This window comes from Heterodontus francisci, chromosome 15, assembly GCF_036365525.1.
Source record: "Heterodontus francisci isolate sHetFra1 chromosome 15, sHetFra1.hap1, whole genome shotgun sequence".
Taxonomy (NCBI): Eukaryota; Metazoa; Chordata; class Chondrichthyes; order Heterodontiformes; family Heterodontidae; genus Heterodontus; species Heterodontus francisci.
Window position 1 is genome coordinate 90918650 of NC_090385.1, and position 18360 is coordinate 90937009.

General features: G+C 44.3%; 1 protein-coding gene and 1 long non-coding RNA gene across 2 annotated transcripts in view; one reads left to right on the plus strand and one right to left on the minus strand.

The window, feature by feature from the left end:
- LOC137377789 (sodium- and chloride-dependent neutral and basic amino acid transporter B(0+)-like) overlaps positions 1–18360 on the plus strand; it is a 122552-nt gene that overhangs the window by 75493 nt on the left and 28699 nt on the right. The window contains exons 9-12 of the mRNA XM_068047847.1: positions 8065–8190; positions 11311–11429; positions 12149–12248; positions 15831–15940. Of these exons, the coding sequence (XP_067903948.1) occupies positions 8065–8190; positions 11311–11429; positions 12149–12248; positions 15831–15940 (455 nt within the window). The remainder of the gene's footprint in view (positions 1–8064; positions 8191–11310; positions 11430–12148; positions 12249–15830; positions 15941–18360) is intronic.
- LOC137377790 (uncharacterized) overlaps positions 1–18360 on the minus strand; it is a 50261-nt gene that overhangs the window by 2382 nt on the left and 29519 nt on the right. The gene's annotated exons all lie outside the window — the stretch shown is intronic.

Consider the following 18360-nt stretch of genomic DNA (forward strand, 5'->3'; position numbering starts at 1 on the left):
ATAGTTAGTAAATACAATGTAATGGATAGCTTTAATAAAGCTTAATCTATGCTGTACTGTCTATAATTCCTCAACAGAATCCATGCTTCATTTGCAGTTTTAAAAACTGCTGTGGAACATATAGTAACACTTTATTATACTTCAATGACCATTTTAGAAACAGTAATTGGCCAGAATTTTATGCCGCCACATTACACAGGGCGGCAGCAGCGAAAAATTACCCACCCGCCACAGGCCAATCAAGGCCCTTAAGTGGCCAGTTAATGGCCACTTAAGGACCATTGCCCACCTCCATGCCAATTTTACTTGTGGCAAGCGGGAACCCTGGAGCCGGGAGAAGCCACCTAACTGTGCGCGATGGAGGGCCGCCCCCACTATCCCAACCACCCCCAAGACCCAACACGCACCCTTCCCTCCAATCGACCATACATGCCTCGCCGGGGCTAAGAGCTGCCGGCCTGTTGATATGTGATGGGATGTGGGCATCAGTGGCTGGGCCAGCATTTATTGCCCATCCCTAACTGCCGCTGAGAAACATAGAAACAGAGAAAATAGGAGCAGGAGTAGGCCATTCGGCCCTCCGAGCCTGCTCCGCCATTCATTATGATCATGGCTGATCATCCAACTCAGTAACTGTTCCCGCCTTCGCCCCATACCCTTTGATCCCTTTAGACCCAAGAGCTATATCGAACTCCTTCTTGAAAACATACAATGTTTTGGCCTCAACTGCTTTCTGTGGCAGTGAAGTCCACAGTCTCACCATTCTCTGGGTGAAGAAATTTCTCCTCATCTCAGTCCTGAAAGGTTTACCCCATACCCTTAGACGATGACCCCCTAATTCTGGACAAAACCACCATCAGGGACATCCTTCCTGCATCTACCCTGTCAAGTCCTGTTAGAATTTTATAGGTTTCTATGAGATCCCCCCTCACTCTTCTGAAATCCAGCGAATATAATCCTAACCGACTCAATCTCTCCTCATATGTCAGTCCCGCCATCCCAGGAATCACTCTGGTAAACCTTCGCTGCACTCCCTCTAGTGCAAGAACATCCTTCCTCAGATAAGGAGATCTAAACTGCACACAGTATTCCAGATGTGGCCTCACCAAGGCCCTGTATAATTTCAGCAAGACATCCCTGCTCCTATACTTGAATCCTCTCGGAATGAAGGCCAACATACCATTTGCCTTTATTACCACCTGTTGCACCTGCATACTAACTTTCAGCGACTGGTGTATGAGAACACCCAGGTCTCACTGCATATTCACCTCTCCCATTTTATAGCCATTCAGATAATAATCTGCCTTCCTGTTTTTGATACCAAAGTGATTATATACTGCATCTGCCATGCATTAGCCCACTCACTCAACTTGTCCACACTGAAGCCTCTCTGCATCCTCCTCACTACTCACCTTCCCAACCAGTTTTGTGTCATCTGCAAATTTGGAGATATTACATTTAGTTCCCTCATCTAAATCATTAATGTATATTGTGAATAGCTGGGGTCCTAGCACCGATACCCACGGTACCCCACTAGTCACTGCCTGCCATTTGGAAAAAGACCCATTTATCCCTACTCTTTGTTTCCTGTCTGCCAATCAATTTTCTATCCATCGCAATACACTACCCCCAATCCCATGTGCTTTAATTTTACATGCTAATCTCTTATGTGGGACTTTGTCGAAAACCTTCTGAAAGTCCAAATAAATCACATCCACTGGCTCCCCCTCATCAACTCTACTAGTTACATCCTTGAAGAATTCAAGTAGATTTGTCAAGCATGATTTCCCTTTCGTAGATCCAGGCTGACTCTGCCCGATTCACCCACTGTTCTCCAAGTGCTCTGCTATAAAATCTTTGATAATGGCCTCTAGAATTTTCCCCACTACCGATGTCAGGCTAATTGGTCTATAATTCCCTGCTTTCTCTCTACCTCCCTTTTTAAATAGTGGGGTTATGTTAGCTACCCTCCAATCTGTAGGAACTGTTCCAGAGTCTATAGAATCTTGGAAGATGACCACCTTGCATCCACTATTTCTAGAGCCGCTTCCTTAAGTACTCTGGGATGCAGACCATCACGTCCTGGGAATATATCGGCCTTCAATCTCATCAATTTCCCCAACACTATTTCTCTACTCATGCTGATTTCCTTTAGTTCCTCTCTCTCACTAAGCCCTGTGTTCCCCAACATTTCTGTTATGATATTTGTGTCCTCCCTTGTGAAGACAGAACCAAAGTATGCATTTAGTTGGTCAGCCACTTCTTTCTTCCCCATAATAAATTCCCCTGTTTCTGACTGTAAGGGACCTACATTTGTCTCCAATCTTTTTCTCTTCACATACCTATAGAAACTTTTACAGTCAGTTTTTTATGTTCCCCACAAGCTTGCTCTCGTACTCTATTTTCCCCTTCTTAATCATTCCTTTGGTCCTCCTTTGCTGAATTCTAAACTGCTCCCAATGCTCAGGTCTGTTGTTTTTCTGGTGAATTTATATGCCTCTTCCTTGGATCTAATGCTATCTCTAATTTCCCTTGTAAGCCATGGTTTGGCTCGCTTCCCTGTTTTACCTTTGCGCCAGACAGGGATAAACAATTGTTACAGTTCATCCATACGCTCTTTAAGTATTTGTCATTGCCTATCCACCGTCATCCCTTTAAGTAACGTTTCCCAATCCGTCATAGCCAACACGTGCCTCATACCTTTGTTGTTTCCTTTACGAAGATTCAGGACCCAAGTCTCAGAATTAATTATGTCACTCTCCACCTTGATGAAGAATTCTATCATATTATGGTCGTTCATCCCCAAGGGGTCTCGCACCAATAGATTGTCAATTATTCCTCGCTCATTACACAATACCCAGTCTAGGATGGCCTGTTCTCTAGTTGGTTCCTCAATGTATTGGTCCAGAAAACCATCCCGTATACACTCCAAGAATTCCTCCTCTACAATATTGTGACTAATTTGATTTGTCCAATCTATATACAGATTAAAGTCACCCATAATTACGGATGTTCCTTTATCGCATGCGTCTCTAATTGCCTGTTTAATGCCATTCCCAACATCACCATTACAGTTTGGGGGTCTATATACATCGCCCACTGACATTTTTTGCTCCTTATTGTTTCTCAGCTCTACACATACAGATTCTACATCAGAGCTAATATCTTTCCTCACGATTGCCTTAATTTCCTCTTTAACCAGCAATGCAACTCCACCGCCTTTTGCCCTTTGTCTGTCCTTCCTAAATAGTGAATACTCCTCGATGTTCATTTCCCATCCCTGGTCACCCTGCAGCCATGTCTCAGTTATCCCGACTATATCATACCCATTTACATCTATTTGCACGATTAATTAATCCAATTTATTGCGAATGCCCCGCGCATTAAGGCACAAAGCCTTAAGGCTTGCCTTTTTAACATTACTTGTCTCGTTCCCACTATTTTTCACTGTGGCCCTGTTTGATTCTGGCCCTTGATTTCTCTGCCTATCACTTTTTTTACTATTCCCCTTACTGTCTTTTGTTATTGTCTTTGATCCCCCCTCCTCTGACTCCTTGCAAAGGTTCCCATCCCCCTGCCATTTTAGTTTAAACCTTCCCCAACCACTCCCCCTAGGACATCAGTCCTGGTCCTGCCCAGGAGTAACCCGTCCAGTTTGTACTGGTCCCACTCCCCCAGAACCAGTCCCAATGTCCTAGGAATCTAAAACTCTCCCCCTCACACCATCACTTCAACCATGTTTTCATCCGATATACTCTGCTATTTCTACTCTGACTAGCACTAGGCACTGGTAGTAATCCTGAGATCACTACTTTTGAGGTCCTGCTTTTCAACTTACTTCTTTGCTCCCTATATTCTGCTTTCAGGACCTCATCCTTTTTTATACCTATGTCGTTTTTACCAATGTGTACCACGACCACTGGCTGTTCACCCTTTCCCTTCAGAATGTCCTGCAACCACTCTGAGACATTCTTGAGCTGCCTTCTTGAACTGCTGCAGTCCATGTGAGGTAGGTACACCCACAGTGCTGTTAGGAAGGGAGTTCCAGGATTTTGACCCAGCGCCAGTGAAGGAACGGCGATATAGTGCCAAGTCAGGATGGTGTGTGACTTGGAGGGGAACTTGCAGGTGGTGGTGTTCTCATGCATTTGCTGCCTATGTCCTTCTAGTTGGTAGAGGTCGCGGGTTTGGAAAGTGCTATCTAAGGAGCCTTGGTACGTTGCTGCAGTGCATCTTGTAAATGGGACACACTGCTGCAACAGTGCGTTGGTGGTGGAGGGAGTGAATGTTTATGGATGGGATGCCAATCAAGTGGGCTGCTTTGTCCTGGATGGTGTTGAGCTTCTTGAGTGTTGTTAGAGCTGCACCCATCCAGGCAAGTGGAGAGTATTCCAACACACTCCTGACTTGTGCCTTGTAGGGCTTTGGGGAGTCAGGAGGTGAATTACCCGCCAAAGGATTCCTAGCCTCTGACCTGCTCTTGTAGCCACGCGTATTTATATAGCTACTCCAGTTCAGTTTCTGGTCAATGGTAACCCCTAGGATGTTGATAGTGGGGGATTCAGCGATTGTAATGCCATTGAATGTCAATGGAAGATGGTTAGATTCTCTATTGTTGGAGATGGTCATTGCCTGGCACTTGTATGGTGCAAATGTTACTTGTCACTTATCAGCCCAAGCCTGGATATTGTCCCGGTCTTGCTGCATTTCCTTACGGACTGCTTCAGTATCTGAGGAGTCACGCATGGTGCTGAATATTGTGCAATCATCATCGAACATCCCCACTTCTGACCTTATGATTGAAGGAAGGTCATTGATGAAGCAGCTGAAGATGGTTGGGCCTAGGACACTACCCTGAGGAACTCCTGCAGTGATGTCCTGCAGTTCAAATGATTGACCTCCAACAGCCACAACCATCTTCCTTTGCGCTAGGTTTGACTCCAACCAGCAGAGAGTTTTAGATTTTTTAGATTTAGAGATACAGCACTGAAACAGGCCCTTCGTCCCACCGAGTCTGTGCCGACCATTAACCACCCATTTATACTAATCCTACACTAATCCCATATTCCTACCACATCCTCACCTGTCCCTATATTCCCCTACCACCTACCTATACTAGTGGCAATTTATAATGGCCAATTCACCTATCAACCTGCAAGTCTTTTGGCTGTGGGAGGAAACCGGCGCACCCGGAGGAAACCCACGCAGACACAGGGAGAACTTGCAAACTCCACACAGGCAGTACCCAGAATTGAACCCGGGTCACTGGAGCTGTGAGGCTGCGGTGCTAACCACTGCGCCACTGTGCCGCCCTGATTCCCATTGACCTCAGTTTTGCTTGGGCTCCTTGATGCCATACTCGGTCAAATGCTGCCTTGAGGTCAAGGGCAGTCACTCTCACCTCACCTCTTGAGTTCAGCTCTTTTGTCCATGTTTGAACCAAAGCTGTACTGAGGTCAGGAGCTGAATGGTCCTGGCGGAACCCAAACTAAGCATCACTGAGCAGGTTATTGCGAAGCACGTGCCCCTTGATGGCACTGTCGATGAGACCTTCCATCACTTTACTGATGATTGAGAGCAGACTGATGGAGCGGTAATTGGCCGGTTTGGACTTGTCCTGCTTTTTGTGGAGAAGATCTACCTGGACAATTTTCCACATTGCTGGGTAGATGTCAGTGTTGTAGCTGTACTGGAACAGCTTGGCTCGGGGCGCGGCAAGTTCTGGAGCACAGGTCTTCAGTACTATTGCTGGAATATTGTCAGGGCCCATAGCTTTTACAATATCCAGTGCCTTCAGTCGTTTCTTAATATCACGCGGAGTGAATCGAATTGGTTGAAGTCTGGCATCTGTGATGCTGGGGACTTCAGGAGGAATCATCAACTTGGCACTTCTGGCTGAAGATTGTTGCAAATGATTCAGCCTTATCTTTCGCACTGATGTGCTGGGCTCCCCCATCATTGAGGATAGGGATATTTGTGGAGCCATCTCCTCCAGTTAGTTGTTTAATTGTCCACCACCATTCACGGCTGGATGTGGCAGGACTGCAGAGCTTAATTCTGATCACCTAGCTCTATCACATGCTGCTTATGCATTTTGGCATGCTTTTTTGAGGTATGTCTGGTGCTGCTCCTAGCATGCCCTCCTGCACTCTTCATTGAACCAGGGTCAGTCTCCTGGATTGATGGTAATGGTAGTGTGGGGAATATGCCAGGCCATGAGGTTACAGATTGTGGTTGAGTACAATTCTGCTGCTGCTGATGGCCCACAGCACCTCATAGAAGCCCAGTTTTGCACTGCTAGATCTGTTCGAAATCTATCACATTTCGCATGGCGGCAGTGCCACACAACACGATGGAGGGTATCCTCAATGTGAAGGCAGGACTTCGTCTCCACAAGGACTGTGCGGTGATTACTCCTACCAATACTGTTGGGGACAGATGCATCTGCGACAGGCAGATTGCTGAGGACAAGGTCAAGTATGTTTTACTCTCTTGTTGGTTCCCTCACCACCTGCTGCATACCCAGTTTAGCAGTGATGTCCTTTAGGACTCAGCCAGTAGTGGTGCTACCGAGCCACTCTAAGTGATGAACATTGGAGTCACCGACCCAGAGCATATTCTGTGCCCTTGTCACCCTCAGTGCTTCCTCCAAGTGGTGTTCAACATGAAGGAGTGCTGATTCATCGGCTGAGACAGGAAGTAGGTGGTAATCAGCAGGAGGTTTCCTTGCCCACATTTGACCTGATGCCATGATACTTCATGGGGTCCAGAGTCAATGTTGAGGACACCCAGGGCAACTCCCTCCCGACTGTATACCACTGTGTCGCCACCTCGACTGGGCTGTCGTGCCGGTGGGACAGGACATACCCGGGGATGGTGATGATAGTGTCTGGCACATTGTCAGTAAGGTATGATTCTGTGAGTATGCTTATGTCAGGCTGTTGCTTGACTCATCTGTGGGACAACTCTCCCAACTTTCACACAATCCCCCGGATGTTAGTTTGGAGGACTTTGCAGTGTCGACAGGGCTGGGTTTGCAATAGTCGCTTCCAGTGCCGAGGTCAATGCCAGGTGGTACATCCAGTTTCATTCTTTTTTATTGACTTTGTAGTGGTTAGATACAACTGAGTGGCTTACTGGGCCATTTCAGAGTCAACCACATTGTTGTGGGTCTGGAGTCACATGTCGGCCAGACCAGGTTAGGACAGCAGATTTCCTTCCCGAAAGGACATCAGTGAACCAGATAGGTTTTTACAACAATCGCTTCATGACCATCTTTAGACTAGCTTTTAATTCCAGATTTATTGATTGAATTCAAATTCCACCTTCTGCTGTGGTGGGATTCGAACCCATGTCCCCAGAAAAATACCATGGATTTTTGGGTTATTAGTCAAGTGACAATACCACTATGCCACCACCACCCCAGGGACAGCCTCCCAGGTAAAAGCCTTTCTACTTACCTGCTGGATCCAGTTTGCCTGCTTCACATGCTTCACCTGTGATCGGACATCCGCCTCCCCCCCCCCACCCCGCCCACCCAACAACCCCACCCTCCTGACCCTTCTGATCTCCTTCTCCTCCCTCACTGTCTCTACTGATCTCCCCTGTGGTCTCCAGTCTCTCCCTCACTACTGTCTGCTCCCTGGCTGTGGCCAGGTGTTGAAGGCCTACTTGTCCGACAGCCAGCCAGTCTCTCAATCCAGCTGGCTGTGGCCAGAAAACAGAAACAAAAAATGTTAATCAGGTCCGGTGGATAAATTTAGCAGGAACTGAGGGGAGTCCATTCTTCCGTGTTTCCTGACCTCAAAGCAGCACCACTCCCTCCCGCACTCCCTCCCGCCTCCAAGCTAATATCCATCCCATAGAGATTGTAGGTAAATGGGTGTTGGGAGTGTTGGAAATTGAGCAGTGAATGAGGTTAATGCTGCAGTTGGTAGGAAATGCCATTTGAAGATGAACTCACTTGACAAGTCATATGAGATTGTTAAACTTCTTCCTGTAGAGGAATCTTTACTCACTCTTAAGCACCATTAATTGTACCATATCAATGTATCCACTGTTTAGGTTTCGGTTTGGCTTTCATTACCTACCCAGAGGCTCTTGCACAGTTGCCATGGGCACCTTTATGGTCCATTTTATTTTTCTTCATGCTGGTCACTTTGGGACTCGACACTCAGTTTGCAAGTTTAGGTAAGGGCATCATTATTTAATTGAATCTATCTGTTTACACTTTATAAAAAGGAAATTATATAAAGTATTATGTTTGTCACATAAGGTGATAAATTTCTTCTGGTAATGTAATTGGATGAATGCTTGATGTATTTGTGTATCAATTCTTTACTCACTGTCTTACTGCACTCAGTAATGTTCAGATTCACTGCTTTGTAACTTATTTTCAGGTCTATATTAATCCATTCAGGCATCAGCAATATTCACGATTCAAAACCAGACAAACTGGAAATGAGGCCAATACACCTCCAGTAAACCACCAAACTATTAGTCATGTCAAAGCCAATCAGCAGATGATGTCAGGTGCTGGAAAAATCAGCACAAAACCCCATTATTGTGAGCAGGAGCACAGAGACCTGAACCAACACATTCTACTGTATCATCATGAAACTGACAGGCTGGGTGTAGCATCACCAGGAGAGGCAGCTGATTTATTGAGACCCAGTTTAGATCATGGGCCTCAAGATCACATGTGTACAGTGTGTAGGGCCATCAGCAAGCCATGCAAAATTCTGTTGATCAGTTCCAAACTGCCTTCATTCTGAGGTTGGTTAATATTCAGAATTTCATTCTATGTCACTCATGAGTTGAGCTATGGATTACATGAAATCCACACCAGAGAGAGCAGTAGCTTCTGCTACAGTGAAAAAACTTAGTAAATGGCTGTAGTAATAAACCCTGGCTTGATTGTGATTTCATTCTGCAAATGTAAAGAGTTTCAAATATTGGAAATGCCCATCTCACTGTTCGGGACCGCAAGCACAATAAAGGTGAGAGTTCTGCCCCATTCCCTTTGGATGGATATTGTCCATTGTATCCCAGCATCCCATTTATTAGATTGATCGCACACCTACTATTTCTTCTGTATAGGTGCAAAGTAATAATACCCCTGACTAACAAAAATCTAGCAATCGCAAATTTGAAAATTTCAATTGACCCCCAGTCACAACAACCTTTTTGTGAGAACGAGTTCCAAATTTCCACTGCTCTTTGTGTGAATAAATATCCCCTGACATCACCCCTGAATGGCTAAACTCGAATTCTAATGTCATGCCCTTCATCATAAACACATCAATTCACACCTGAATCATACACTCAGGGAAATACGAGTCTCGTTTATGCAACAACTGCTCATCATTTAATCCTTTTAGCCCCAGTATCATTCTACTGAATCTGTGCTGCATCCCTTACAGAGCCAGTATATCTTTCCTGAGGACTCCAGAACTGCGTACATTACTCCAGATACAGTCTCACCAGAGCTTTATACATTTGAAGCACAACTTCTACTCTTTTGTATTCCAAACTCCCTGAGAATGAAGAATAATATTCCATTAGCCTTTTAATTACAGTTTGCAGCTGTCCACTACTTTTGAGTGATTTCTATAGTTAAACCCGTAACTTTCTCTGTTCCTCCACAGTTCCTAGTTTCTCACATTGCAGAAAATTTTCAGATATATCTATTTTAAGTCCAAAGTGAATGATTTGCACCTTCCCCCTTTGAAATCCATTTGTCACTTTTGTCCACTCACTAAATCTATCGATGTCTCTTTGCAACTTTGTGCTCCCATTTGCACAATTTACTGTGCTGTCTATCAATGTCCTCAGCAAACTTGAATATATGGCTTTCCATTCCTTCATCGAAGTCATTGATAAATATAATGAAAAGCTGAGGCCTCAGTACAGACTCCTGGGAGGCATTACTACTCACATCCTACCAAATGGAGTACATACTGTCATGCAGACCCCCACCTGCCAAGAATGAGGCATATTAATTTTGTCATATGAACTTTGATTTTAAACTGTTGCTGGAGTGAAGAAATGACTTGTTAAAGGGATCACCAGACCTTTGACTGGAGGACATTACATACTAAGAGACGGTGCTTGTGGAGACAAAGTACTACTCCCTGGTCCAATTAACCCAAGTGGATTTTTATCACCAGACATTGAAGGTGTAGGGAAACTCGCATTCCAGGGTCTGCTATGATGATACAATCCACAAAGACTGAACTGGCTAAACCAGCTGGTCACATGACTAAACGGCTGGTCCAGGCTTTTTGAATTAGACACAAGGCTTTCTCCCAAGCCACCGAACCAATGGAAGACATATAAACTTCAAAAGAGAAAAGACTCCTACATTGAAACAAGTTGCAGCATGCACTGGGCCCCAATGAACGGCAAGACTTACCGGCAACCAAAGACTCCACATTGAACTCAAAGGACAGTAACTATAATCCAGATATTACCTCAAACTTTTCCCCTTTATTCTTTTCTACTTTTCTGTCTCTATCTGCGTGTGCGTTTATCGCATTTGCACGCATCACACATTCGTAGTCGTTAACTGGATTAGAGTTTAAGATTAATAAACTTCCATATTTCTTGTTTAAATCTAAGGAAATCTGTCTGATTTCTTTGTCTTACAATTGGAGCAGTGAAGAAAGAATAACCGAGGGGAAGCTAAAAACACGGTGATTCTAAAATTAAACCCTGTTACAGTTAGACCAGGCAAAGGCTGAGAGGGAGCCCCTAGATCTCTTTTTTAACTGATCATAACAATGTCCAAGATCACTACTCTCTGTCTCCTACCCCTTATTAATTCCCTATGTATGCCTCCAAATCTATGTTCTTACATTTTTGCTAACAGTCTGTTGTGTGGAACCTGATCAAATGCCTTCTGGATAAATTACAATCATAATCAGGTTAATCACCTCAAAAAATTCAAATAAGGTATGACGATATAATTTATCCGTTCCAGATCCATGTTGGCTCTCCCTGATCAGTTTATATTTGTCCAGTTCTCAGTTACTCCTGCGAATAGATTCTACACCATCAGATTTCTGTGTTCCTGGTGCAAACACAGCTTAAGCATAAGCAAGTCTTGTGGTGATATTCATCTTAAACCTTGTTCAGGGCTGACTGACACATTCTCTGCAATATTTCAGAGAGCGACTCATGGATAGAGGAATCCATCCTCATCTGCTCCTCTGGTCTGCAGGGCTTCAGTCTCTCTAGTGGTGGGTTTCTCTGGGATTGTGTAAATTATTATTCATTACTGATCGCATTTAACAATTTTTATTTCATCAGAAACGGTTATAACAACCCTGCTGGACCAATTCCCTAAGGTTCTACGATCAAAGCGCATATATCTCACAACTGGTGTCTGCTTGTTATGTTATTTCCTTGGCCTTGTATGTGTAACACAGGTATGCTGTCTTTTAATAGTTTGCTATGATTTCCACCTATAGTGCTGGTTATAACTTCAGGAAGTCAGAAATTTTGCAGGATTAAGTAATAACAAAGCACATTGTGTTTTGAATCTGCTGTTTTTCCATTTATTTAATATTGAGCAGTGATGGTGTGGAACTGTCTGACCTCCTGTATACAAAATTATGAGGGGCATTGATAGGATAGATAGGAAGAAACTTTTTCCTTAAGTGGAGGAATCAATAACCAGGAGGCATAGATTGAAGGTAAGGGGCAGGAGGTTTAGAGGGGATTTGAGGAAATATTTTTTCATCCAGAGGGTGGTTGGAATCTGGAACATACTACCTGAAGGGGTGGTAGAGGCAGGAACCCTCACTACATTTAAGAAGTATTTAGATGAGCACTTGAAATGCCATAGCATAGAAGGCTACGGAACTAGTATGGGAAAATAGGATTAGAATAGCCAGGTGCTTAATGGCCGGCACAGACACGATGGGCTGAAGGGCCTGTTTCTGTGCTGTAGAACTCTATGACTGTATGACTCTATGACCCTTCCTCATCTGCTGTTATTAAATACAGAGCCTGACGACAAGGCAGGTTTGGGTTGTACTTGAGTAAAAGCACAAATATTTCATATCCAGCAATCCATCACTTTGAAAATTAGAGTGCTAAGCTATTCTCCAGCACCACACCTTCTAATGTTCCATTTTCATTTTAGGCTGGGATTTACTGGATAAACTTAGTTGATCATTTCTGTGTTGGATGGGGCCTCATTACAATAGCTCTGCTGGAACTCATCAGTCTAAGCTGGATCTATGGTAAGTACAACAGGGAAAGAACTGAAACAAAATAAAGTAAAATCAATTAATTCAATTAAAAATACTGGTGTCGATCTTTACGTTGCTTCAGAAAAACAAGATAACTGAATTAGGTGATGTGATGTAGATCTGCCATTCATATCTGAATGAATTCAAGGCTCTCCTTAGTTATCAAAGATTTAGTTCTTTTTTTAAATGCGTTCTTGGGACGTGAGTGTCACTGACAAAGCCAGCTTTTATCGCCCATCCCGAATTGCCCTCTCTTCCCCTTGCAGTATTCCGCAGGAACCTTTCTCTGTCATATCCTGATCCACTCCTCAGTCAACCCCAACAACCCCTCACCTTCCCACAGCATCTTTCTGTGCAAGCACCTTTACCTCCTCTCTCCTCACTGTCCAAGGCCCTAAAAACTCCTTCCAAGTGAAACAGCAATTTACTTGCACCTCTTTCAAATTAATATACATCATTTGCAGCTCAGGATTGGTCTCTTCTACCTTGGAGATACCGGAAGCAGATTAAGTGATCCAGTTTGTGGAACATCTCCGTTCAGTCCGCAAGCGTGTCTCGGAGTTTCCAGTCACCTGTCATTTTAATTCTCCGCTGTGCTCCCACTCTGATGTCTCTGTCCTTGGTTGTTCCAATGAATCTCAATGTAAGCTCGAGGAACAGCACTTCATCTTTCGACTGTATACTTTACTGCCTTCCAGACTCAACATGAAGTTCAACAATTTTAGATCAGAACATCTGCCCCCATTTTGTTTCCTTTTTCTTTGCTGGTTTTGGCTTATCTCTCTTGTTTCTCTCTTTCTCTGCTTTCAACATTCTTCCATTTACATCTCCTCTAGACACAGCTTTTGTTTCTTTACTCACACCATTACCACTCCCTTTGGTTTTGCACCATGAATTCATTTGTCATTTAATCTCTCTTGCCTTCCACCCTATCACAGACCTTCCCTTTTATTTTTCTCACCCTCTTCTCCTTCACTTGTTTAACACCTATTATATCTCTACTTTTTCCAAGTTCTGATGAAAGGTCATTGAACTGAAACATTGGGCTGAATTTTCCCAGCCTGGGATGACAAGAACACAAGAAATAGGAGCAGAAGTAGACCATATGGCCCATTGAGCCTGCTCCGCTATTCAATACAATCATGGTTGGGCTTCAATACCACTTTTCTGCCCGCTCCCCATATCCCTTGATTCCCTGCAAGACCAAAAATCTATCTATCCCAGCCTTAAATGTATTCAATGATAGAGCATCCACAAACCTCTGGGGTAAAGAATTCCAAAGATTCACAACTGTTTGAGTGCAGTAATTTCTCCTCATCTCAGTTCTGAATAATTGGCCACTTATCCTGAGACTGTGTCCCCGTGTTCTAGATTCCCTGAGCAGTGGGAACAATTTCTCAGCTTCTACCCTGTCAAGCCCTTTCAGAATCTTGTATGTCTCAATTAGGTCGCCTCTTATTCTTCTAAACTCCAGAGAATATAGGCCCAATTTACTCAGCCTCTCATCATAAGACAACCCCCTCATCCCAAGGACCAATTTAGTAAATCTTCGCTGCACTACCTCCTGTGCAATATATCCTTTCTTAAATGTGGAGACCAAAACTGCACACAGTATTCCAGGTGAGGTCTCACCAAAGTCCTGTACAATTTTAGTAAGACTTCTTTATTCCTGTACTCCAATCTCCTTGCAATAAAGGCCAACATGTCACTTGCCTTCCTAATAGCCTGCTGCACCTGCATGCTAACTTTGTGCGTTCCTTGTACGAGTACCCCAAAGTCTCTCTGAACATTAACACTTACCAGTTCCACACCTTTAAAAAATATTCGGCTTTTCTATTTTTATGACCAAAGTGAACAACTTCACTCTTCCCTACATTTTGCTCCATTTGCCATCTTGTTGCCCACTCACTTCACCTGTCAAGATCTCTTTGCAGCCTCTCAACATCCTCCCCCAGCTTACCTTTCCACCGAGCTTTGTGTTATCAGCAAACTTATACACATTACTCTCTGTCTCTTCATCCAAGTCATGAATACAGAGTGTGAATAGCACTGATCCTTGCAGCACCCCACTATTCACTACTTGGTGGAATCGAAGGCAAGGAGGCCTGGGAAAATAATGGAGAGCTTCATTGGGATAGCTCCCCAAAGAAATCCAACAGCCAGGGAAGTTTCCCATGGGTGGGCAGGACCCAGATTAGCTGCCCATATCACAGAGGCAGGCAGCCAATTAAACTGATTATAGACCCAATTAGGTTCAACTTTGCAGGTGTGCCAGCATTTGATGGCCGACAGACTGGTCCCCCACCACTGCATGTGGAGGCTGTCATCTCTATGTAGGCGGCCTCCCTGCAGTAGCCCAGGGGGCCATTAGAACCGAAAGTTGCAAGCCCCATTGACGGCAGGACAAGCAGGCAGGAAAGACTGCACCCGCAGCACAAACCATTCACTCGGAGTGGTTTCCCCTCCACTTCGAAGGAGCCAATGGCTTCAGCCTTAATAATTTTAACTTTAAATGCATGGGTCCAATGGCATCTCCATGTTGAGGCCCCCTCACGGTCCCTGATCTGCCTCAGGATTGCCTACCTCTCTTGGTGGGGTTGCTGAGATTCCAGAGCTGCCAGCTCTCTGATTGTGCCAGCAGCATTGAGAGCCTGTCCGTCTTCCTTAACAGGATGGCGAGCACAGAGGTGGCCGATTAGGAGGATGCCTCCAGGAAGATTGTGCCATCGGGTGTGCTGCTGGTAAGTGTGGGCTTGGGACTCCATTTGGTCCTAACGGCGGGGGTCCAAAAACCCATGAGGAAATCCAGCCCATTAATCCTGTTTCTATCTGCATAGATGCTGCCAGACCTGCTGAGTATTTCCAGCATTTTCTGTTTTTATTTCTGATTTCCAGCATCCATAGCATTTTGCTTTTTAACAATATTTTCAGTCTGCTCCTACATATAGGAGGACAAGTGAATTTCCAGTGAACGGCCACCACTTGAATGTAATTAAATATACAATTACCAGACAATTAACAGTTGTTGTTGAGGTAAATTTTCCTGCAGCCATTTTCCTGTTAATTGCTGATGTGGATGTCATCTAAACATCCTCAGCCCAAGCTGAACAGCTGTTTGTCGCCTCACGCAGTCAGTCAGTTTCTCCCAACTATCAGTGCAGATGAAACAACAGGACAGGCTGTGTTTCAGTGTGTTTATAATGTTTCACCTGACCTCCTGGGATCCATTTGCTATTCATCAGCTCAGAGCAGAGGACTCACTTTGATAGTCCATCCTCCCCCATTCTGATAAGAGGGAACCTGCCCATCTCAGCACAGATCTGAAACCTGAGACTGTCCTAGAGTGAGCACCAGTTCTCTTGACTCTCTACAAACATTTTATCTTCATGAGTAATCAGGTTGGTGGAAAGACACAATTTACTCATCATGTTTGAAATCCTGAGTAATCCCTCCTCTAATTTAACCTGTTTATTAGCGACACCCAATACAAAATGAACTTCTACAGTAAACAAACTGCCCTGAAGACAGGACTAACCAAGTGATTGTGTCTGTCTGCTTTCTTGTTGTCCACAGGGATAAACAGATTCATCAAGGACATTGAGATGATGATTGGGGAAAGGAATTGGCTCTTCTGGCTGTGGTGGAGAGTGTGTTGGTTTTTTATTTCTCCATGCGTGTTGACAGTAAGGAGATGTTATATTACTGCTCAGTAACTTATTGCTAACTAATAAATTCTAAATAAATAAAGATTAGAAATGTCAGCACAGGAATGGCAGTGAGTTGGGACGACAGCATGTGGGAGTTTGTGGACAGTGAGCCTGTCCCGAATTAACACAACTACAGAACATGTCTCTATTTTGAGACACTGCAGCACAAAGCTGTTGAGTTTCAATGCAAGTTAGACATATCATTACACATAACGGAGGGGGAGCAATTATCTAGATAGTTTTCTCCAGAATACAGAAACATCTCAGAGGAAAGTTCTGGGGCAAGTGACTGTCAGTCAGCAAGGTGAGAGCCACCTCGGAGAGGTAGGGTCGGAGGTCCCTCAAACAATGATCATATCTAACAGGTAAAGTGTAGCTGCTACTTGTGACAATAGGATGACTGGTGCAGAGAGAATGGTCAGAATGTTAACCATGGCACCATGGAGCTGGAGGCACTCCAAGTAGACGGGGGAGGGAGGGGGAGGTGGTGAGAACAATATAAATAGAAAGGATGCAGTCATACAGGGTGTGATAATCAGGGAATAGAGAGCATTTTCTTAAGTCACAGTCCAGGACAGTGTGTTTTGTGCCTGATACAAAGGTAAAGGATATCTCATAGCAACTGGAGAAGAACTTGGAAAGGATGGGGAGGACCCAGTTGTCACGTCCACGTCAAGTAACATTTGCGCCCCACAAGTGCCAGGCAATGATCATCTCCAACAAGAGAGAATCTAACCATCTCCCCTTGACATTCAATGGCATTACCATCGCTGAATCCCCCACTGTCAACATCCTAGGGGCTACCATTGACCAGAAATTGAACTGGAGTAGCCATATAAATACCGTGGCTACAAGTGCAGGTCAGAGGCTAGGAATCCTGCGGCGAGTAACTCACCTCCTGACTCCCCAAAGCCTGTCCACCATCTACAAGGCACAAGTCAGGAGTGTGATGGAATACTCTCCACTTGCCTGGATGGGTGCAGCTCCAACAACACTCAAGAAGCTCGACACCATCCAGGACAAAGCAGCCCACTTGATTGGCACCCCATCAACAAACATTCACTCCCTCCACCACCGACGCACAGTGGCAGCAGTGTGTGCCATCTACAAGATGCACTGAAGCAACGCACCAAGGCTCCTTAGACAGCACCTTTCAAACCCACGACCTGTACCAACTAGAAGGACAAGAGCAGCAAATACATGGGAACACCACCACCTGCAAGTTCCCCTCCAAATCACACACCATCCTGACTTGGAACTATATCGCCGTTCCTTCACTGTCGCTGGGTCAAAATCCTGGAACTCCCTTCCTAACAGCACTGTGGGTGTACCTACCCCAAATGGACTGCAGTGGTTCAAGAATGCAGCTCATCACCACCTTCTCAAGGGCAATTAGGGATGGGCAATAAATGCTGGCCTGGCCAGTGATGCCCACATCCCATGAATGAATATAAAAACAAAAGCCCAATAACAGAGTAGAAAAGAGTGGAGGACCAATGAAGAAAATATCAGTAGCTAGGAATTAAATTAAAAACAGTACCTGACAGGTGGTAATCTTTGGATTACTACCAAAGCCATCTGCAACTTGACTGAGGGACAGACAGAGCAGGAAGGTGAATGTGTGACTGAAAGAGTGGTGTGTGAAGGAGGGTTCCATTTTCTGGCAGACCAGTTCCAATACTAGGACAGGATGGAGCTGTCCCACTGCAGCAGGCTCCACCTAGTTCACAATGGGATGAGAGTCCCAACCGGAAGGATAAATAGAGCTGTGGAGAATATTTTAAACTTCTAAGATGGGGAAAGGATCTGCTGAAAATAACATAAGCTTGAAGATAAAAGAGATAGCAGATGAGAGCAAAGATCAGAACAAGGTAAAGAATAGGGATAATGTAAAAGGTTGGGGAACAGAGACACTTTGGAACATAAGCATAAAATGGCTATTAAAAATAAAGTGAGTGAAATGATTAATAAAAACAAAGTAAATTACCTGCACAACAATGTGCACGGCATCTGAAAGAAAGTGGGGGAACTAAAGAGAATAATTTCTATCGAGGAGCCAGATGTGGTTGGGATACCTGAAACATGGTTACATAAAGAACAGGATTGGTAGTTAAATACTGAAGGCTTTAACGTTTTTAGAAAGGATAGAGAAGGAAGAATGTGGGGTAGGTTGGGAAGTGGAAGTAGCTGTACTAATTATAGATTAACATAATGACTGTAGGGAAAGGCACATCACTGCATTAGAATAGAAAAAGAATCCATATGGATTAAAATAAAATATAAGAAGAGATCGATCATGCTGATCGGGGTATTCTATAGACCATCTAATAGTAGAAGAGAAGTTGAGGGAGAAGTATCTAACCCAATCAAAAACTGAATAAAATACAGGGAATAAT